We start from the raw sequence: 22,524 nt of genomic DNA on the forward strand, positions 1-22,524 counted from the left end.
GCATTTTTAAAATATTTTATTTATTATACAAACTATTTACAAAATCAGCTACTACAACCACAGGCTTCCAAATTTTGGCTGAACTCTGCCAGAAATTCACCAGCAGGAACTAGGATTTCACCTGTATCATTCACAGCTCCTGGCTTCTGAGAACATGCAACATGGCCTGCAGGTGCAGGCTGAAGCCAGGCCCTCTGCACCTCAAAGCGGCTTCAGGAAACACAGAACCTGTCTGAGATGATACCAGAATCCTGAGGATTTCTACAGAAGGGCCTCTATTAGGTGCAAATAAATAAAGGGTAAAAAGAAAAGTAATGAACCTCTGCCAGAAGTAACATACAGTATAGGTGACCAAAGCACATCCCCATTGCCAGTGTTAAGGGCAGCATAAAAAGTGACTGCCCTGGGAAAGGGTATAAAGCTAGACAAGTTTAGAAACATTGTGATGGATCTCAGAAACATGGAACCAGCTAGGGGCCTGTGGAAACAATGGGGATGGGTTTAATTGACTAAGAGCACCCATCACAGTTCTGACTGCACTTGTGTTAAGAAGAAAGTCCTTGGCATCTGCACAGCTGCTGGGAAGTATGAAGTGCTGGCTGCAATGCCATGAGAAGCATTTAGGAGCTCTTTCCAGCAGAGGAAGACTGCCCAATGTCCAACTACTTTGTCCTCAGAATAAAAAAGTCCAGTTCAAGAGAAGAAGGGAGAAGGTTCCTGAGGAAGATGTCACTGGCATAGTTGGCCCATAGCTACAAGGCTGGAAACATCCTCACCAGGTGAGACTGCAAGACAAGGCTGCAACGCAGGAACAGCACCAAGCTACACCTCCTAGCAAACAGGAGTTAAGCCGAGCACTGCCACCTCCTCTCAGTCCCTGGAGAAAGCAGTGAAGTGGTGGCATGGAGAACACAGTAGCTGTAACTCTACTGACCATGGAAACCAACTGCAATAAAATAAATAAAATGGTACCACGCTCTCCACCCAAAGGAGGCCAGGACCTTGCAGAATGGAGCCTGCACTAAAAAAGGGAGAACAGCCACTACTAAAGTGATCTGTCAGAGCACAACAGTGGCATCTCTCAAGCTGGCAGCCTCACAGCACCTTAGTGCCAGCGAGGGAATGAATTCACAAGGCAAAGAAATCCCCCTGAGTAGTCTCAATGCTCAGCTGGCTGCTTTTTGGCACCAAAATGGCTTATTTTTTTCTGTACAGAAGCAACACAGCCCAAGAACAACTAAGATGCTGCCTTGAAAACATCTTCTAGGTGTAGAATGTTTCCCCCCAAATTCCCAGTCAATTCATCTGAACTATACTGGAAAAGCACACACAGTTATGTTAAAACATCCATACCATGCAGAAGTCTGCCCAGATCAGCTTGAGGACAGCAGAAGGGGGCTGAAGAGGATGATGTGACTTTTTATCTAATACGGTGTTCTAAAATTAGCTTAGGGATGCCAGTCTGAGACTCCGTTCTGGAAGAAATCCAGCGTTTCCGTAATCCAGTGAAAGTTTACATTGCAGGTAGTGGCAATACAGGTTTCTCACATTTTGACTCCTGCATGCTTTTGACTCCCGACCTGACCTAAGGGACTGCTGAGAACTTGAAGATCTTGAATTTTTCTTCACTGAAGAACTCAAAGATTCTCAGATTCCCCATCCCTTTATTTCCCTGGAAGGGGTGAATGGACTGCCAGCAACAACAAACCCCAATCTTAAGCTTACTTCTCATGCTGGTCTGCCCACTCTTCTCCCCACAAGCCGGACAATGGTGAGTGCAGGCTGTTGAGTGATCACTTGAGCAAAGTTCTAGTTAACATTTTGTGCTGGAAAACCAGCAGCACTGAATGGAACAGGAGAAAAGGAGAGCTGAAGAAAGAAGGTAGGCAGATTGGGAGGACAGAAAGCCAGCTGCTCTCCAGGCACCAGCACCCTTCTGGAAACTCTGCCTGAAATGCAGTAGAGAAAGAGAAGCCTCAGGTTGCTGCATGATAGAGGTAGAAGCCAAGACCCTGTGGGATGCCCAGGTGGAGGTACCACATTCTGCCCAGTACCATCACCCCAACAACAAATGCAAACCCAGTGCACACTGTAGCTGCTTACTGACCTGTCACTGCTACTACATAACATACATACCCTGAAGGTGAATGTGGGATAGGCATTGGTGCTCAGCATTGAGGGATCACGCTCATGCCCATACTCTCTCTCCTGAGGAAGGGAAAAGAAGGCAAGGGCATGGGACAGCTTCCTGTGCAACATCAACTGTCAGAAACATTCAGTGGAGGAGAAACTCCTCTTCCAGTTAATTTGCAGGGGCTTATTACCAGCCACTGCTGGAGAAGGACGCTTCTGCTGCTGGACCCTGGCCGGAGGTAGTACAGGATCACTGTCAGGGCCAGCACTTGTGCTCCGATGAGATTGTTTTCCCCTTTGGGTTACTCCCTCCAGTGGATACTGCCCATTTTTCTCTGTGGCACAGGTGACAGCAGTATCCAGAGCAAGATGGAGAAGAAGAATCAGAAACCCTTCTGGGTCAGGTGCTGAAAGGAAGGACAACCCTACACTCTTCACGAGTCACAGAGTTAGATGAGCTATTGCGGAGCATCACTGGGGGAGTTGAGCCAAGACATGGAAAGTTACTAAGGCTTCCTGTGAGCCAGGTTTCCAGCAGAGCTCCATGCTGGTCTTTCCTCTTCATCCCAGAGAGCTATGATAACAGCAGCTCAGCACATCTCCTGCACCTCACTGTAACTTCTGCTTATGAACTTCATCTTCTCACAGAAGGATGGGTGTACAGGGTACAGGGAAATCAAGTGCAAATCTTCTTGATGAATGCACCGCAGTCCTTTTGCTGTTTCACATTGAACCAAAGGGAGAATGAGGGAAAGGGAAAAGGTGAGCTCTTGATGACATATTTGGGATACGGAAAGGCCACGTGACATCTTCTGGATGACAAATTCCTTTACATGGAGTCTTTACTCTGCCTCCGTTGCCCATGTGAAGGGAAGGAGAACAAGCAGAGGACTGAACCTGGGTCTTGCCACGAAAAGCCAGGAGGCTAAGCAGTCTCCTGGAAAGGGGAAAATCACAGCATGCCAAAGCCCTCACAACCCTCACTGATAGCTAGCTGCAGCATCTTGTGCACTTCTTCATAGGAGTCATAAGTAGGGAGGCACAGCTGGTTAAAACTGTAAAACAAAAGAAAAACTCTGTTCAGGCTGGAACTGAGAGGGGACCGTCCCCTTTATCAGCTGCTTTTAGATGGGTAGACATGAGCGTCACACACACAACATGTTATATATATACACTGCTTGCCCACCACAACTAGCTGGTGTCATTCCCAAAAGCACAATGCAGAAAGTCCCAACGCCCCACGATACTTGCCAAGTGTGGGCTGTTGGCAAAGTACTGTGAGTTGGAGCTGCAATGATCTGGAAAGATGGACAGAGTGCAGCGAACCCTCCTGGGGGCAGCTGGGAGGAACCAGTTGTGAACTGCAAGAGCCTGGCCAGCTCTTCCTGCGTGAAACTCGAGACCACAGTCCAAAACCACCTCATGACCTGTTAGGAAACAGGAAACGTAAAGCCAGGTCAGTCAAGAAAATCAAATAAGCATATAAGCAAGTTGCAAGAAGATCAGTCAATTGCCCTTTGCAAGCAAGTGCTGTACTAAGAGTCAGATATTCTTTTTGTTTTACCAGGGTGACACATAGAGGCAAGTATTACATAGTTTCTTCTTATCAGTTAAGAGATGTCCCACGCTACTACCTCCCACCAGTCCTTTCCCTTAAAGCAGAAAGGCTTCTGCTCTCCCCACAGAGATTTAATTTTAGCAATACCTGCACAGGCAATGAGGTAGGTTTACAATGCAGTTCATTTGATTCTCGCACTATGCTAATCTCTTGCTTTTTCACATCCTCTGGTACTTTTGCAGGAAGGTGGAACCATCAGTGTTTACAGCTGGAAGCTTGTACTCCCAATCTCTTTTTATCTTGGGCTTTTTGGCAGCTTCCATTATTTTTTTTAAATGAAGTTGCTACCATTCCCATACCCCTCCCACTGGGAAAGGGAGGGAGGGATGTGAACAATTACAGGATACAAATTTATGCTACTACATCAGTAGTCTTTACCACAGCACTGAATTCCAAACACTCCACGTAGGCTGCAATCATGATCTTCAAGCATCCCTTAGAGATAATTATATCACTATGAACATCTTCAGTAGCAATAATTCCCACCAATTCCTCCCGATTCCCTGCTGAACTGTTCTTAATTAGTGCTTTGTTGTATTTTTCTTAAAAAGATCACTGCTGATGATTTTTTTTTTTCCTGTTAGTAACAGAGAAGCATCATCTCTAGCCAGCCAGGCTGAAGGATATCTCTAGGGGGAAACATTATTTCATAATGCATGCAGTCCTACTCCTGACCCCGAATCTTCCAGTTTGTCCTTCTGGAAGTCTAATTTCCATCCAAGAAATCTGTTCCCAGTTTAAGTTGTCTTCTGCTGTAGTTGGGCTAGCTGTTTTCAGCAAGCAAGAGGCAGAAATCCTTTCACTTGCCTTTTCACGGAAGTGCCAAGATCCTCCCACCACTACAGCATGTGCCTTGAAGTCACAGACACTGATATCTCCAGTACCGCACATAAGCAACTGAAAGGCAAGAGACTAGTCAGAAAGTCATGAGCGCAGGAAACAAGGCAACAGCTACTGTGCAAATTACAAACGTTCAAACTGCTTAGAGAAGAAACATTTTGGCTTTATTTCAGATACAGAAAACGCTTCATTTGTCAGAGAGGAGGGGAAGTAAGGATAGAGATTGCTTAGGGAGGCAGCAATTACCTCAAGCTCATTCTCATCAAAAATAGCCAGAAGGTTCTCAGGAACTAACTCATTGAGACCTGGAAGAGAAGAGGAGAGAAGAGCAGCAAATGCCATCCCCTGGGAGATGAAGCAGAAAGGAGCAGGGAGCAGACATCATGTTACCTTTCAGGAAGTGATCCACCTCCTCCCTAACCTGATTAGCCAGCCTGTACTGCGCAAGCAGATTTAGATACAAGATTTTGTTTTCATTGGTCACTGGTATTTGAGCGCCTCCTGTCACCAGTTCCACCACCTGAAAACAGGAGAACACTTGATGTGAATGTGACCAGCAGCATTCCCCAAATCTGAACTCCCAACCAGAATAAACCTAAGCAAGGATCTACTGCCCAGAGTAAGCTCAGTTTTCTGGGGCACAGGGCAGAGTTCTCAGCCTCCCCTGCTACAGGCAGAAGGGGCTAAACCTTCAGAAACTGCCTCCCTCACCTTCTCCAGTTGTCCTGTTTTGCTATACTTCTCTTCAGCAAAGACCAGATCCATCTCACTCACATCATTGTTCAGTATGAAACAAACTTTGGATTTATAGAATTCTGGGTCATCCGTTTCAAAATACTGTGTGAAAGAAAAAGGCAGGGACATGGAGGGAATTAAAAAAAAAAAAAATCACAACAAACCACATATATTGTTAACCAGGGCTCTGGATCTGCTTCTACCACACCAATGTTCAACCTCTCCCCAGACCATTACAAGCTTCAGACAAGGCTGGGAAGCTTTACCTTGTAATGCATACGAAGTCCTATGATCTGAGCCAGGAAGGATCGGGTGAAGCGAGCTCGAACCAGCTGTTTGTAAGCACCTCCCAGAGATGATTCATAAAGACACTTTCCTACTAGACGACCTGCAAATTCATACACTTTGAGTCGTAAATATGTGGGACGCCCTGGATTTGGATGCACCTGTGAAGAGGAAGCAAAATGAAACATCCAAGTACCAGACAAGGCTAGAACAAATAGAAAGTATGGGACCAGTTCAAGTCACTGCATCTCTCGGGTTATCCCAGGAGCTTTAGTGTTAATATGTTAAGATCATTAAGTAAAGTTTTGAGAGAGGCACTGGAAGTGACTGTGCAGCCAAGCTACAGAATGAGTAAGGTTGCATACTTAATGAATTTTGCAGCAATATTATTTAACCAGCAGCACGTTGACGCACACAGTTCTGTGCGTTCCGTGTAGGAACTGCAGACTCACCAAGGCCTGGTTGTTATCACTAAAGCGAGTGAAGAGTTGATTGGTGGTATCAAATAATGCCTTACAGATGAGCTCAAACCACTCTCTGCGTGGACCTCCCCAGTCCAGAGCTAGAAGATAAAACAAGCTTGGTCATCTGTGGCTCATCAGTTCAAGAGTTTGATGCACGCTGCTCCGTATTACCTGACATGAGAGCTCATCGCAGTGAACAGCTCCATAGCAAAAAAGCAGTAGAGAGGGACTCCAGAACTCTAGGTTCTCCTCCCAAACCTAGTCTTAATATTTTTTGGCCCTCGGGTCCCTACATAAAGTAGTGATAGAATAGCACCAACAGGATAATTCACTAACATCTATGGGAAAGTGAGAGGGCTGGAAAGCCACAAAGGACAGACATGCTACAAGAAACCAGAATTTCAGACAAACTACTCCACTGTCATTCCTTTCACTTCCTCCTTAAATATATTCACAGGATAACTCACCTTCTTCATCCTGAAAAATCACTTCAAAGTTTTTGCTCCAGTCAGAAACAGAAAAATTTCGCGTTGCTTTAAAAGACTGAAAAAAAATAAAGAAAATAGCAGCAGCTGTTATTGCTTGGCACCCCGTAACCAATATGCAATCCTGCACATGCAGATGGGCAATTTACGCAACACAAAACCCAAGAAACAGTCTAATACTTTAAAGTATAAGACAGAGAATTAGGAACTCCTAAGGTCTAATTCTTCTTTGTCCAAAGCCATGGAAGACAGTTCCTCATTTTCTATTATGAGAGACATTATCCATATAAGTACAGCTCATCTTAAAAATCAGTATGAGGTTTTAGCACAGCACAGATGTATTCCTCTCAAGTATTGTTTAAAGTATTAAAATGCTTGTGGGAAGGAACAGTTTCTGTAAAGCACTGTCAGCCCACAAGTTAGATTTAAAAAAGGAATGCTTCAGAGTGCATTAGAAAATAGCTTGAACAGTTCCCTGAGTTCATACTTAAAGCAAGTCACAATGCAGAAAAGTAACAAAATATTTCAAGCGTGTAGAACTTCCTGTGTCTCAATGCTGGATTCCAATTAAAGAAAATTTCAAAAGCTACACAGCAGTCCTCAGCCATACAGGTAGCTTTGGCTTAGCTTATCTTCAAATAGGTTAGAGTGTCATGCTAATTACACCTCTGGACTGAACACAATGGTCACATTCATTGTGCCAGTCAACCTCGGACACCAAAAGTTTACATTTATTATTATTATGGCCCTTAATTTATTTTGCCTTACACCAGGCTGTAACACCGGTGCTCATGACAGTGGAGGAATTTCCAAAATAGCAGGGAAAAAATAGTCATGGAAATACTGTTTAGAAATGAAGTCATTTTGTAGCAAGCTATTAAGCGAAACATAATTTCGTAAACACTGCAAACTCGTACGTGCAGAAGATATTCCAAAACACAGATTTACTGAGTGTAAATCAAGGAAAATCCCAGCCACTCCTGCTTTCCCCAGAAATGTTCTTTTCCATCTTTATAATATTACTGTTGCGAGACACATGTGGAAACAATAAGTTCGGGTAACTGCCTGCCCTGCGTACACAGTGTTTAGAATGTCAGTTAACAACTGTATTACGTGAATGACTCTCTTTTTAAGTTTGATTTCAGAAACACATCAGCTCAGGTCAACATAGGTGAAGACTTAAGGACTCTACAGAATATTTTATCATCACGCTGAAACACTACTAGAAGCCTGTCGATGCAAGAGTTTCATGCACGCAGATCAGTGACGCCTGACTTGACAGCTTATCTCACCAAACAGCTCTGTACCAGAAAAACAGTAGATAGAGACTCAGGAGCTCTAGGTTCTGCTCCCAAATCTGGTCCAGGTAGGCAGTCTCTCTCTGGGCCCTCAGATGCCAACGTAAAGTGGGGACAGAATAGGACCATCAGATTTCCTGCTTTTACAGGCTATGCATGTATTTACCCTAGACATCTCTCAGGGCTTGATTTACTCTGCAATGAGTTCCTTAAATATTTATCAGCACTGAAGTTTCCTAATTACTTAAGAAATTGATCTGATCTTAATGGCTGTAGAGAAGGAACACAGCATCCCACACAATACCAAACCTGAACACAGAGGAGCTACCCTGAGATTATTTTTTTCCCCCTGCCTTCTCAAGCTGTCTACTGGCATCTGCCTTGAAAGAGGACTAATCGTTTTTAGCACAGTTGTCCTAGCACATGCAAGTCTGGATTTCCTTAGGCACTGAGCAGAACAAGAAGGATGGAGGAAGCATTGGGTTTAAGCAAAGTGACCTGTACACTCACCGACTCCAGCAGACAGTGACGGCTGACCTTCAGTGTGACCTTCGAATGAGGTCTTTTCATATGCACCTGACGTAGCTCTCGCTGAAAGAAGTTCACTTTGTCCTGGAAGGTCTCCGAGCCTCCTGAGAATAGTGACGATTTGGGTTAGGCCTGAGCTGTCAACACCTCAAACATCTAGAAGGTATTCCTAAGACTAACTGCACAGGTCAGCTTTACAGCCCAGGATGAGTTTATTGCAGCAAAGTTTGGAAACAGAACTCTAAAGGCAGTCTGCAGTTAGTCTTGCTGACATTCAGATACTCACAGGTGCGCTTTCAAAGAGCCTGACAGAAAAGCCAAACTGAATAGGAACAGCCGGCACGATGAAATACATTCATTGGAAGCACCAACAGGAACAGAAAATGAGACTCCAGGAATCAGTTCTCATCAGAGGTCATTCAGTGCTGGCCATCTTCATCCCCAAGGGAAACTAGCAGACTCAAGTGCTAACTTCCTGACTACTGTACCCACCTCACCACCCCTTTACCTATGTTTTTATGCAGAGAGCGAATGAAAGTGGCTGCCAAGATGTTCCTCTCCTTGCAGCTGAGCTCCACAGGGGGTTGGATCCCATCATCCACCACCAGTGTCAGTAATTTGTGCACAGGGTCAGGACCAAGGTATGAAAACTAGCAGCAAAAAGACGCAAGAAAGGGTAAACCCATCATGCAGAAGGCACAGCATGTTCAGTAGACAGAGCAACATCACTTGCTCTCTAAGACTTTCTCTGCTTACCCATGCAGATGCAGTTAACATCCAGTTCAAGCATCTGGACTCCAGTTAGGAGGCTGCTTCAAACCTCACACCCTACCCTAGGGGCTTCAGTGGACACAGTCACAGCATTTTAGCAAGGTTATGAGGAAAATAAACAAGAGAAATGCAAAAGAAATCAAGATTTTGGCTAGGAGTGGGACAAAAGGCAGGTAGGAGTGATACAACTGGCTCCTATTCATAAATACTAACAGGATTTAGGCACTGAGAGGGAATTCCAAACTCTGAATTTTACACAACAAAGTGTTGCTCTCTGGGTGGCAGCCCTTCTCTCCAAAATCAAAAATCAGACTATCACTCACAAGGACCACAAGCTAATAATAGGGAGGTGCAGTGACAGCTAGACAGAAAGAGGCTCACCTTTGTGCCAGGACATACTCTAAAGGTGAAAAGGCGCCATGGAATGATCTTCAGGTAGAATTCTTTCACTGAGAATTGCTGAGTAACCACAAGGAAAAGAAAATGTTAAAGGTCACGCATCTGTTAAGGATTGCCTCTGAAACGCGAGGCACAAGACAGATCTGTAAGGCCAGATCTCCCTCCAACCCCAGGGACAAGTTTCTGCAACATTTGGTGACACCCTCCTCTGGCACAATGTGTAAAAACCTTTAAAGCTGTACAGAACTGTAAGCAGCTTGTCAGTAAGACTCTACTGCATGCATTTACAATACACATGGGATACCAGCATGACACAGATTTTACAGCAGTAAGCTGTTGTGTTCAGTAGAACATTACCAGTCCAATTGGAAGGTAAAGTTAAGTGGACTTGAGAGGCTGAATTCAGGACAAGATTGTAATACATTGACAAAAAGGTTTTGGAAAAGGTCACACTGCCTAATAGAACTATTGCTACTACTCCCCGATTTCCACAACCATTTCAAACAACTTTTAAAAAGGATTTGCAATTGCTAAATCCAGGACATCTATAGAAATTTCTTGTCAGTGTATTTCTGCCAGAAGAAATAACTACTAACTGTGGAACTGTCACCCTCTGGAGAGCAAGCTAAAATGAAATTTTAGCATCTTTAGACAAAACACAAAACCATTTCCTCCACAAGCCTGTTTTAGCTGCAATGACTGGAAAAAATGATGAGCAGCATTTCTCCAGAAACTAAGCAAATATGAACAGCAACCCCTTAAAGAAATAACAGCATAGTAACAGTTATCTACTGTACAGGACAGATGCTCTGGGTATATATAGAGATATCCACGGATACAATTACACAAACGTCAGAATCACATTAATAACTTTGGCACTTAAAGGGAACCTGCAACAGTACCCACTTCTGGTGATCTTTTACCAGGTAATGCAATAGAAAAGAGTACAAACATCCAGAAAGATACCCCAAGGATGAAAGGATGCTGAGCTCATGAGGACCCAGCACTCATTCCCAAAGTCAGTTTTCAGAGCCACATGCAGCAGAGATTTAGAAATCTCTAGGAACACCTTCCCTCCCTCCTATAACAGTTTCACAGTCCTTTCTCTCTTTGTCAGGAAAGCAATTCCTGGATTAGTCTTTTGCTTTGATATTTAGCACTGCATTTTTCAGAATGCATTCAGATCGATAGATTAATCATAGAACCTTAGAGTACCAGGCGGAAGGGACCTCAAAGATCATCTGGTCCAACCTTTCTTGGCAAAAACACAGTCTAGACAAGGTGGCCCAGCGCCCCGTATAGTCAAATCTTAAAAGCGTCCAATGCTGGGGAATCCACCACTTCCCTGGGGAGATTCCTCCAATGGCTGATTGTTCTCATTGCAAAAAATTTTCCTCTCGTGTCCAATCAGAGTCTCCCCAGGAGTAACTTGTACCCATTACCCCTCATCTTCTCCATGTGACACCTTGCAAGAAGGGAGTCTCCATCTTCTTTATAGCCACCCTCTAAACACTGGAACACGGTGATAAGAGTCTTCCCTAAGCCTTCTTTCCTCAAGGCTGAACAAACCCAGTTCTCTCAGCCTTTCCTCATACGGCAGGCTTCCCAGTCCTTTGATCATCTTTTTTGCCTTTCTCTGGACCCTCTCCAGCCTGTCCACATCTTTTTTTGCGTAGCAGGGACCAAAACTGAACACAGTATTCCAGTTGTGACCTGAGAAGCGCTGAGTAGAGTGGGATTAATATCTTCTTTATCTCTACTGCTGATGCCCTTGTTGATGCAACCTAGTATTCTGTTGGCTTTCTTTGCCGCAGCAGCGCACACTTCACTCACACTGAGCTTCTCCCTCAGGACCCCCAAGTCCCTTTCCACACAGCTGCTCCCCAGCCAGGTAATCCCAGCCTGTGCTGCAGTCCTGGATTATGTTTTCCCAGGTGCAAGACCTTACATTTGTCTTTGTTGAACTTAAGGTCCTTGTTAGCCCACTCTTCCAGCCTACCCAGGTATACCTGCAGGGTGGCTCTCCCTTCCGAAATGTCTAATTCCCCACTCAGTTTGGTATCACTGACAAACTTCACCAGGGTACACTTGATCCCATCATCCAGATCACTTACGAAGATATTAAATGGCATCGGGCCCCACACCGAGCCCTGGGGGACCCCAATCATGACAGGTTGCCAGTTTGAAAAGGAACTATTTACCACCACCCTCTGGGTAGGACCTGTCAGCCAGTTCCCACTGGCTGACACACTGCACAGACCACTTGTCTAAACCGTAGCACATCAGTTTCTCTAGTAGGAGGCTGTGGGAAACCATACTGAAAGCCTCAGAGAAATCCAGGTAGACAATGTCCATCACTTGCCCCACGTCAACTGGGCAGGTCACTGTGTCATAGGAGGTAATCAGGTGTGTCAAGCACAATTTGCCCTTGGTGAATCCATGCTGGCTTTTCCCAATCATGTGCTTCATTTGACTTGTGACAGCCACCAGGAGGATTTGTTCCATAACTTTCCCAGGGACTGAAGTAAGACTGATGGACCTATAATCTCCTGAATCCTTCTTTAAGCCCTTCTTGTAGATGAAGGTGATATTAGCCTTCTTCCAGTATTCTGGGACATCACCCAATCTCCACGACTTCTCAAAGATTACGAAGAGCGGCCTCGCAACAGTGTCAGCCAGCTCTCTTAACACCCTCAGGCAGATATTATCAAAGTGAATTTAAATTTATTAGTAGATTTAGTGGAATTTTCTTTCTTATTGTATTTATTTATTCTTACTATAAGAGAATCCTTAGTTTCTCTTGAATTGCTTGAATCCTGTTTCTTCTACTTATACATTTACCCTTTGTCCTCTGTCCACTTTTTTCCTTTTCTTTTCCCTGAAACATTCAAGAAACGGGGCAAAGACATTAAATCCGAGAAGTGTCTTCCTCTATGTTCCAATCTACAGGTATCGGAAACTGGGAAAGGGAAATGCAGGTCTGACCTGACCAGAGCAAAAGAAAGGCAAACAGAATATCTACTGAACACTCAGAGAGAAAAGTCCCAATAGACTTTGGATCAGACCTAGAAAGACACATGGAGTCTTAAAACTTCAAGGAGCATTTTAACGTTATTCTCAGTCATGAGCTCCAAGTTTGCTGGCTAGCCTTAGGCAAACCTTTTTTAACCAAATCTGAGGCACCTAATTCTGGAGATAAGATATAGGGCATAAGGAAACTCTTAGTTGCAGTGTACTTTAAACATGCACTCAACAGTGGTAACGTTATGATATCTACCTTAGGTGACACATAGCAGTACACTTTTTTAGGTTTCTTCACTTTCTCAGGGGTTTGGCTGTCAGAGGGAGAATCTTCATCTTCATCCTCAGTTGCAGTAGAAGGACGGCGCTGGGAGGAGCTCAGGTGCGTTGGTGGAAGTTGCCACTGAGTGTTGGTATAACTAGGAGCATCGTAAAGGTAGGCTTCAAAGTAAATACTGACACCTGAGGTGGACACATTGCGTTCTACAATGTTCTTTTCATTTTCTGAGGGAAATAGATATAAAAGAGTTGTGCAAATCTTAATGGAGACCAGAATAAAAAACCTAAAGAATCCACAGACCACCACCAAATTAGTTATTAAGATTTTAAAGAAAAGGCTACACATCCAAAGGAAAACCTGGTCAAGGGAAACTCTGATAAAGAGAACCCAGGAGTGGATGAAAGGATTTCAAGACAGCAGTTTGTCTGTTCTGGCTTCAGTGACTGGTTCAAGGAAAAAAGGCATACAGAACCTCTGCCTCAGAGCACCAGCCTGAAGGCATAGCCATGTGTCAGCCACATTGCAGACTAGGTCACTCCTGAAGAAACCAGGAATTACAAAATTGTGAAAAAGCACACAAGTTACATGCAGTGTTCTTCAGCCATACAGCTTACCAGACAATACATGACTGGCTCACAGTATGGCTCAGATGCCAAGTTAGCACTTGGCAAGCAATAAAAATTGCCTAGTTTCAAAGGTAAGCTTCCTGAGATAGGTGAAAAAACACATGTGCCCTTATCTGCTGATGGAACAGAGAATATCAGCCTTCAGAGATCTCCCTTGTCAACAGCAAATTCATTTACCTCGGCATTTTTAAATAAATAGGCATTTCTTTAGCAATTAGGCATGGCTAGCCTGCAGGGAAGCCACATTTAGCTCTGCTACACCAAGTGTCCAAAGCATCTTTTAAGAGGACACCTGGAGAATGAATACTGAGTAGCTCTTGACTCACCACTTAGAACAATGATGTCAAAATCACCATTGCTTATGGGCTGGTTCTGGTAGGAGATGCAGGCATGGAAACACCCCCTACAGTGCAAGGTGAGTCGGAAGAACACTTCGCAAGTCTGCCGATTGGACACCACAGACTTCTCAAACACAACATCAGAGCTCTCTTCTTCTTGAGGACCCAGCTAAACAGAAAACAAATTAATAAGGTGAGGGTCTCTAGCTCACCTGAAGTCAAGCAGCAAGGGATGAGGTTGCACTCACCTCGTAGATGGAGATATTGTAATTGTGCTCATCTATCAGGGACACAGAATTGCTGGTGGGATTGTCATACTCATCTCTGGGAACTATCTGCAGAGTGTGCTGCTGCCCACAGGTCAGCACCAGGGTGGAGAAATGGCAGACAATTTTGGTTTTGGAGGGAACCACCATCCCTGAAGCAGACAACAACAGTTTAGAGTCAAACAAATTACAAGGTGAAGCTACAAAGAACAGAAGAAAAGCAATCAGGGGCACAATACTCTTGAAAACGGATCAAAGTTAAACACATTCTATGCCCCTACATTAAAAAAACCAAAGTATCTGATCACTGAAATACACAGTGCGGTGCACAGGGTTTGCCTTGGGTCATAAACTTCGTACTGATAAAGCAAACCTAGTTACTGGCCCTCCAACAGATGCTTTTTGCACCACTCTAACCTTCAGCTTAAGAACTTGCTCCCACCGCACATACAAACAACAAGACAGCTGACATCCAAGGAAACCTGCAAATTCAGCTTGCCAAACCAACTTTAGCCTCAAGGGCATCTGAGTTAAATGTAAGCTTCCTCTTTCTGAAGGGGTATCTCAGCAAGCCTTGTATCTATTCACCATGCAATGGAATAGAGGTACTTTCAATGAACACATATGTGAAGTATAAAAGATGCCGACTGGGGTCAAAATACAAAAGTAGAAGGAAACAAATTCAAAATGGATAAAAAGGAAATGTTCTTGAAGACTGTATAATCAAAGATATCAACTGCTCCAGGAGCTTAAAGGAATAGAGTAGGGTGTTGAAGAGTCAAATCATGACAGTATTTCCACAAATAAATCAATACTTTCACAAAAGGCATTCTCTGACTCTTCTCTGATCATGGAGAAGTTACTACAAAATGGAGAACGTGACATAAGTGGTTAGGGAGTTTAAGCAGCACTAATTACTTATTCTGTAAGGCAGTTTCTATTCTGACACGTACTGGTAGTCACAAGTATGTTTTAGTCACAGGTCTATTGCTGGAATCTACACATGGCAGGAGGTAAATGGTGAAGGGTAACCCTTTCCCTGTCACCTACCTATTTTAGCTGGAAACACATTTACCTAGCTGCCTCCAATACCTCCAAATGTATTTTGAATCATTAGAGGGCCACTTAGACCTTACCTGGCTGGAACACCTTGTAGTAGGGGCTGTAGGCCACATTCAAGCCACCAAGTTTTACAGTGATCTCGTATCTCCCAGCCCTGCGCACAGTGAAGGCCACTTTTACCACATTGGAATTAGGCTCCTGAAGAACTTCTTGGGTGACAGGAATATCAATTGCTAGCTCCACATGGCAGATGTGAACTCGCAGCCCCACAGGCCGGTGAGCAGGGAAGGGTTGCCCATTTTTATAGAATAACTGCATGGGAAATGGAGAAGTCCAGGTCAGCAAAAATATGCAGTGCACAGAGGAAGAGAAAGCAAGTCGCCTTGGGGAAACAAGGGCAAGAACTTCAGCTCAGCAAAGGAAAAAAAATTAACATCCAGCACTGTCACACAGGCTGTGTTCTCCCAAGCGAACAGTGCACAAGTGGGTATTGAACAGCCTCATTCTCTTTTGTGCTGGGGTTCAAATGAGTGCCCTGAAAAGAACACGCCTCTAGGCACTTTTTCTCTGCACTATTACTGCAATATCAGAGCAGAAACTAAGAGAACCCGCTACCAAAAGGAAAAAAGCAAAGCCACATCCTTTCAGAGAAACAAGCAGATCTTGAACGTTTGTGCAGCTAAACTCTGGAAAAGCTCTCACCAATCTGTCACATAAAACAGCATGGAGAAGATGCTGACCTAAGGAGCTGAGCCAGTCTGTACTGACAAAAAGCATCAGCATGACAACAATGCGTTAGATAAAAAGAAATCACAGACAGCTCAATCACAGAAGTGATCTGCTGTACAATTTCAGAAGGTAACACACCTTGACCAGTACTTCCTTACAAGGAAAGAATTACACCTTGAAACCCTATGTGTCTGGCACTTCAAGAGCTAGCAGCTTGTGGGCCAGATCCTGCCTGCCATCTGCAATCAGCCTGTAGTCAGCAAAAGGTTACTATGATTCCCTGTTTCTAAATAAGGGAGGGCATGGGGCCTGAAGTAGCATGGGAATAAATTCAAGCAGCAAGAACAGAACAAGTCCCTCTCCCCCTAGCTCTTTTTCACTGCCTGCCCTGGAGTTAGAACTTCTCACTCACCCTCAAGCAGAATGGTTTTCCTCAACTTCCCGAGAGGCATGAGTATGGCAACCTAGCTGAACCTTTCTTCTTATTTTGATACCCTTCTGGGTGGGGAAGGTGGGGCATAAAGGTGGGTGCATGAGCCCAGCAAAACCTGTTCAAACTTTCTCCACATAACTCCAAACTCTCAGTATTCAGGCCCCTCACACATCTTATTTGCATACTTGTCCCATTCTCCTAGACTTGGCCTTTTGAGATTGGAAGGAAACAAGTGTTCTTCGCAAGCTTTTCCAGGTCAAACAGAATAACACTCAATTTTTGAGGAACGAGGCGTGGCCATAAAGCTTTACAGCTCTTAGGTTGGTAAAATGCCCACTCCCACGCTCCCAACTTCAGCTGCACAATCAAAACATAACACCAAGTCTGTTGAAGGCAAGGCTCAGCCCACTCACTTCCCAGTAAAGGAAGCACTAGATTGGACAAGCCTGGTCTCTTCCGGCTCTTCAGAGGATTCTAAAGAGAAGGAGACGAGATTTTAAGGAGCGCCAAACCTCATATGTACTTACAGAGTTCTGCAAGACAGTTACAGGGGGCAGAAGGCATAAACACATAGCTTTCCTACTCCTAAATTACATCCAGCTTGGCCCCAAGAAAAAACATCTGAAGAGCCCATCCCTAACTCAGACCCCTGTTCCTGCCTCCAAAACTGCATAGAAACAGAAATATTCCCTTACATGCACTCGGAAGGCCATGCTGTGGCCCACCTCACAGGGGTCCTTCCAATCCCAGGAGATTTTGCAGGACCGGGGATCCAGGTAGTTGCCTCGCACGTAGTCATAAATAGTTCGCTCCCCTCGACGTTCCCGGTCCTCATGCTGAAGGAAGCTGACTATACGTGCGGCAAGCTCAAAGAGGAACTTAATGGTGAAGAAGAAAGCTACCACAGATACCGTGATCCCACCTGCAGCAAGGAGAGAACAGAGGGTGGTTGCAGCAGCATGGCTAAGTCAGACACCAAAATCCCTTACGCATCAGCCAAGATACCTTTTATTAATGACATTCTACTGAACTACAAATTAGGTGTTTAAGGCAGAAGCTATTGTGTGAACATTTATGGTTTGTGTTATGCTACAAGTAAGGTTAGAGAATAACAAGTCCCTTAAAACTCTGCAAATGACTGCAAACAGAGGAAATAGGTAAAGCTAGTAGAGTCTCAGGTATGGCTAGCAGACATCCCAACAGAAGCACGGAATTCCCTTTGAGTTGCAGATTAGAACTACAGAGATTCCTTCAAGGGAGACAGTCATATAAGCACACAACCCCTGCACATCACATTAAGGCTGGATTAAGAAGCACCACAGAGGCAACAACCCTGCACTAGTTCTCAAAAGAAAAAGTAAGGGGATGGCTTAGGAATGAAGTCAATGGAAGGACTTTAGGAACAAGAAGAATGGTGGAGAGGCAACTCTGCCAGGTGGAGGGCACAGTGCAGGGTGACAGTAACTTCATGTTTGTTAGGTAGACTCTGAACTAACATGAAAGCAGAGGCTTTCAAGAAACCCTTCTAAAGCCTATGGATAGGTCAACGAATACAGTGGCAGCCTTTCCTTCACTTACCAATAATGTAAAACATCAGGTCCCTTCGGTGAGACACACAGCCGAGGATCACAGCTGCATCTAGAACACAAAATAGGCCAAGTCCAGTCCAATGACTCTTCCTCACACACATTGGCCTAAATTTAATCTATGATTCCTCAGACAAATACCTATCAATCATCTATCTTCCTCTCCAAGGACACCCCTAAATCCCATTATTCCATAAGACTGTGAAATATGCAAACACCACAGCATGCTACAAAGAACAGTTCTCCCTTAATCACAGATTCCCATTCAGATTCAGCGATCTACAAGAAGGACAACATATCACCCTCAGAAACCAGCAAGGGCAGGCTCTGGGTACTGCAAGAAGGAGCTACTTTTTGCAGGATCACCAACTTCGACAGCAGCAGCCAAAAGCCACCCATCCAAACTGACACCTGCTTGCTTCTGCAAGTCACAAAGTTAACTTGTAGTCTGCCATGAAAGCACATCACAGAGCCACCACCAAAATGGACAGACGCTGACCCTCAACCAGCAACCTTAGAAGAAAATGCTACAGAATAAAAGAGTTGCAGTCAAGACCATCCCCATTTGTTCAAAATAAACAAAATCCTTCTAGGGCAGAGCTGAATCAATTTTTTTTCCCTGTAGCTCTACTATGAAAATATGAATGCAACTGGAAAATAGGCCATCTGTATTTTCCTACTCAATTCTGCAAAGTGAAGCCTCTCCACTGAAACTCTCGCTGATCAACACACAAGCTAAAACCTTGGTTTTGTACACTATTAAGATTACACCAATTTTTGAGAGACACCAATCTAGAATCAAGTTCTCACTGAGGGGACTGCTAAACAAACATGTAGTAAAAAGACCGCACCCAGAACAACAACACGCTGTTTGGTTGATAAGACAGAGCTGACAGATGGAACAAGAGCAGCAGCAAGGAACGTGTGTGACAATTAGACAAACGATTTGGCATACACTAATGCACACAATATAGCTCGCCATGTCACCATTCAGTTAGTGAGAAGCTACATTGTGCATTCAAGCTGCTTTTGCTTTTTTTTTTTTTTAAACAAACACAAAAGGGGAGTTATTCATCAGTCATCTCAACAGCAGTAGCAATGGACACCAGCATGCAGAAAGCTTAAATGAGGTATTTCCCCCCAACAATAGCCATGACTTTCCAGCCCAGCATATCTCCTTTGCTGGTCCCCACAGATACCCCATCCCTCCAAGGCCTCCACAGATACCCCATCCCTCCAACCAAAAAGCAATCACGTACCTTTACACAAGTGCCCATGTTCTAAAAGCCAAAAGGCGGGTACCCATTCTTCAGCATCCTTCCTCTTTGTGCCCAACACTGGGGCAAACGTCAGCAAGAAGAGGCCATAGAGAAGATTATTACAGAAACTCCTGGAACTCGCAGCACAGAATCATTGCTGAAAGGTGAGGACTTGAGCACAGCAATTTCTTCCTCTTTGTGGAAAAGGGCTGTCCTGCAATGCTGCTCCCTGGAGCCTGTCGTTTGCTAGGTTCCCTGGAAAAGGAAAAAATTGGAGAGAAAAAGGTTAGATCTCTCCATTGTTGTGGACAAATCTAGCAAGTAGAAACATGTGAGAGGTGTAAGATAAAAGAGTATCACTAGATGTCAAATCCGTAGGAGAGGTGCTGTAAAGGTATTGCTGTTGATGAGGTGCTAGGCTTCAGCACATCCTCAACCTCCACCTGTCACAATCGCATTGCATTATATGACCCCTGAAACTAGCAGGTTCGATATGGAACAAAATACATCCTGCCTCCATAGATTTCCATCAGACTCATGGGTTTCATGGAGCAGCTAAGAACCTGTGTGCCACTCATGAGGACTGCTAAGATCAGGTACCACTTCAAGCCTTCACACCCCCAAAAATGCCATGTACTATCCTGAAACTGATTTTGCCCAGATTTTTGCCCAGACTATTTATAGTCAAGCCTAAAAATAAAAATCTTTAAAAGTTCTTGGACCCCAAAGCAAACCACATAAAATTTTTTTGCTGCTGCTGTTTTAGGTATTCAGGAAACTGATATCCTCACAAGGAATTTAAGTTTCAGCAGCACTATCCACTAAATTACAGCTTTTCTGTTAGGATTGACATAAAAAAACCATAAAAATCTAACAAGAAGGATTGATGCAGCCCACAAAAACCAGGACATATGCCAGAAGAAAAGCCACAGAGCCTACCCAGTTGGTATCTACTCATTCAGATTATATAAAGGAGTGAGAATAAAATGAACAGATCCAGGCTCACCACAGCAGCTGTCTGTAAAGACAGTCACCTCTTCTGGGGATGTAAGCGATACGCTCCTCCTGCCTGCCATACCACCACCTCGGCTGCCACTTCCTCCTTCCTCCCCCCTCTACCTTCCTCTTCAGATGGCTCTTATTTCCCTCCATCTCAATAATCATACAGACCTGGCTGCCTTTGCACACTTCCACTAAGCTTTCTAATGCACATGAAAGCCAACAGGTAAGTCTGTGCAGAGCTCCGACTGCGCTGCAGAAGCAGCCAGACTCTCACTGTCTTTTCCTCCCCCACATCTCAAGGAAAATCCCACCCACTCAGCTATTTTCTTCTCTCCTCTGCTTGAGCGAACAGTATTGCAGTTCCCAGGGCACAAGTTCTCATTCTCAGGTAAAGCTTCAGGTTTCTAAACTCATATCTCTGTGCATTAAGAATCACAGACTTCACAATTTCCTTAATATTTTAGTTCTTTCACAGTACATATCCAAGATGTGTGACAAACGCCTGGTTGAAACTCTGCTCCAGCTTGGCCTGGCTGTGGAAGGTGTGTGTGCCTCCTCCCCACAAAGCTGAGGAATTTCACAGAAACTTATCAATGTTTGGGAATCTGTGAGATCTCCCTCCAGCATCTTACAGAACCAGGCTCTTCATGTCCCCAAAAAAAACATCAGTACAGAACTGGCACTGTGGGTTCATCCATCCAAGCTATTTCTGCGTCAATCCATAACCCATTCCCCTCTGTAAAGCACACCACAAGTCACACAGCCTCTTTCTCTCACACTTAAAAAGAGAAAGACCCATCATTTCAACTACAAGGGTTTTTAAGTCAATTGAAGCACGAGTCTCTTGACCTGTGTTGCAGAATTTCAGAGCTCGCTGGACACAGGGAATTAGTTATTTCCCTCAATCAGCACAGCAACTTCTCATTTATTATCTCTACGTGAAGTGGTAAACAAGACACCACGTCAGGTGGCCACCAGAGATGAAGTGGCCATCATACAATCTACTTCCTTCTAGCAGACACACTGCCAGCAGCTTTAAGGATGCTCTTGCAGCTGGGATACACTGGGGTAAAGAACCTAGTTGCAAGTAGGTGGTATCCAAGATATGTTGCCACTCACTTATCAGAATGCAGATCTAAATTAAAATAGTGTCTGTGCTAAGAACTGCCAGCTAACAATCTGGGAAAGGAATTCTGAAAATCAGCAATATAAGGTGCCATCATAGCTAGGCTGGAAAAAAATACTGAATTGTCCGACAGGTCTTAGTGATCTTGATCCAAGGACAGAATAAGAAACTGCCTCCTGCCATCTGCAGGGAAAATAGGGATTTGGAACCCTTCACCTTGGTTTGACTCAAGGAGTAGTGGCATAATTGGGATACACAGCATGGAATCATAAAATAAACTATATTAGCGCCATGCTTCTATCAAGTTAGCAAGGAAAGAAAGACCAGTAACAGGAATACATTTTGTTTGTATTACTGCTGCTGTGAAGGCAGAGGAACACAGTGCAAAGCTCCAGAAGGAAGCACAGCTGTAGCCACACGTACAAAAGGAACTATAACACAGCAGTGGCACATTCATGTGGCTACAGCTACAAAGCCAGCTGGGAGCATGCTATACAGAACTGATTTACTGAGGTCCTAGGAAATCTGTTGTGCCTCTTGGGTTTTTTTGGTGCACTGATAAATTTAACTTCCTTTCTTCTCTCTCAACAAGTTCCAAAATTCAGAAGAAAGATGGGTTTAAAAGCTTTCTGCACGTTGATACTACCTCACCCAACCAAGACATGAGAACCCTTCATCTCTGCACAGAATGTCCTCTCAATCCATGTCCACGAATGTCCACCACCAATGGCACACGTGTCTCATGCCATGCACAAGACAACAATTCTCTGAGTGAAAAGGCACAGTATTTTCTCACATTAATTAAAGCATGCACCAACCAACCAACAGGAATGCCCACAGGAACCTAACTTTAAAATACACCCACAGAAGACTGAAGAGTCAGGGCAAAAGGCACTAAGCAGGCTCCAGTATCACCTGTCAAGGACAAAAGGCACATCAATGGCCAGTGTCCATACAAAACAGTCATTCCTCATCAGGGCTAGAATCCGTCACATGCATTTACGCACAACCCAAATAAAATAGTAACAACAGGAAGAAAACCACACAAGAAACCTTTGCCAACTGCCAACGTCTAAGGACTTTTCATCGCAACTGAACCACCACCAGGGCTGTGAGCTCCTCCTGTCCTCTTCAAACAGAGCAAGTCAGCCAGATGGCAACTTCCAGGCAGGTCTCACCTTGACTCCAGATCTGCTCCCAAGCCAGGACAACGTTCAGCCACTTGCCACCCTACACACCT

The 22,524-nt window shown here is 44.3% G+C and overlaps 2 protein-coding genes across 2 annotated transcripts in view; both read right to left on the bottom strand.

The window, feature by feature from the left end:
- Window positions 1-2,179, bottom strand: part of LTBP2 (latent transforming growth factor beta binding protein 2) — a 99,669-nt gene extending 97,490 nt beyond the window's left edge. Inside the window, exon 1 of the mRNA XM_074585266.1 lies at window positions 2,137-2,179. Within this exon, the coding sequence (XP_074441367.1) occupies window positions 2,137-2,162 (26 nt within the window). The 5' untranslated portion in view covers window positions 2,163-2,179. The remainder of the gene's footprint in view (window positions 1-2,136) is intronic.
- Window positions 1-22,524, bottom strand: part of AREL1 (apoptosis resistant E3 ubiquitin protein ligase 1) — a 23,935-nt gene continuing 1,411 nt past the window's right edge. The window contains exons 2-20 of the mRNA XM_074585268.1: window positions 19,157-19,411; window positions 17,890-17,949; window positions 17,007-17,233; window positions 15,224-15,461; window positions 14,070-14,239; window positions 13,810-13,990; window positions 12,834-13,081; window positions 9,539-9,616; window positions 8,895-9,036; window positions 8,369-8,490; window positions 6,543-6,618; window positions 6,064-6,173; window positions 5,593-5,772; window positions 5,303-5,428; window positions 4,982-5,111; window positions 4,838-4,896; window positions 4,559-4,648; window positions 3,385-3,560; window positions 1-3,188 (exon numbers count right to left, since the gene is read on the bottom strand). Of these exons, the coding sequence (XP_074441369.1) occupies window positions 3,086-3,188; window positions 3,385-3,560; window positions 4,559-4,648; window positions 4,838-4,896; window positions 4,982-5,111; window positions 5,303-5,428; window positions 5,593-5,772; window positions 6,064-6,173; window positions 6,543-6,618; window positions 8,369-8,490; window positions 8,895-9,036; window positions 9,539-9,616; window positions 12,834-13,081; window positions 13,810-13,990; window positions 14,070-14,239; window positions 15,224-15,461; window positions 17,007-17,233; window positions 17,890-17,905 (2,472 nt within the window). The 5' untranslated portion in view covers window positions 17,906-17,949; window positions 19,157-19,411 and the 3' untranslated portion in view covers window positions 1-3,085. The remainder of the gene's footprint in view (window positions 3,189-3,384; window positions 3,561-4,558; window positions 4,649-4,837; window positions 4,897-4,981; window positions 5,112-5,302; window positions 5,429-5,592; window positions 5,773-6,063; window positions 6,174-6,542; window positions 6,619-8,368; window positions 8,491-8,894; window positions 9,037-9,538; window positions 9,617-12,833; window positions 13,082-13,809; window positions 13,991-14,069; window positions 14,240-15,223; window positions 15,462-17,006; window positions 17,234-17,889; window positions 17,950-19,156; window positions 19,412-22,524) is intronic.

Source organism: Larus michahellis, chromosome 4, assembly GCF_964199755.1.
Source record: "Larus michahellis chromosome 4, bLarMic1.1, whole genome shotgun sequence".
Lineage (NCBI taxonomy): Eukaryota > Metazoa > Chordata > Aves > Charadriiformes > Laridae > Larus > Larus michahellis.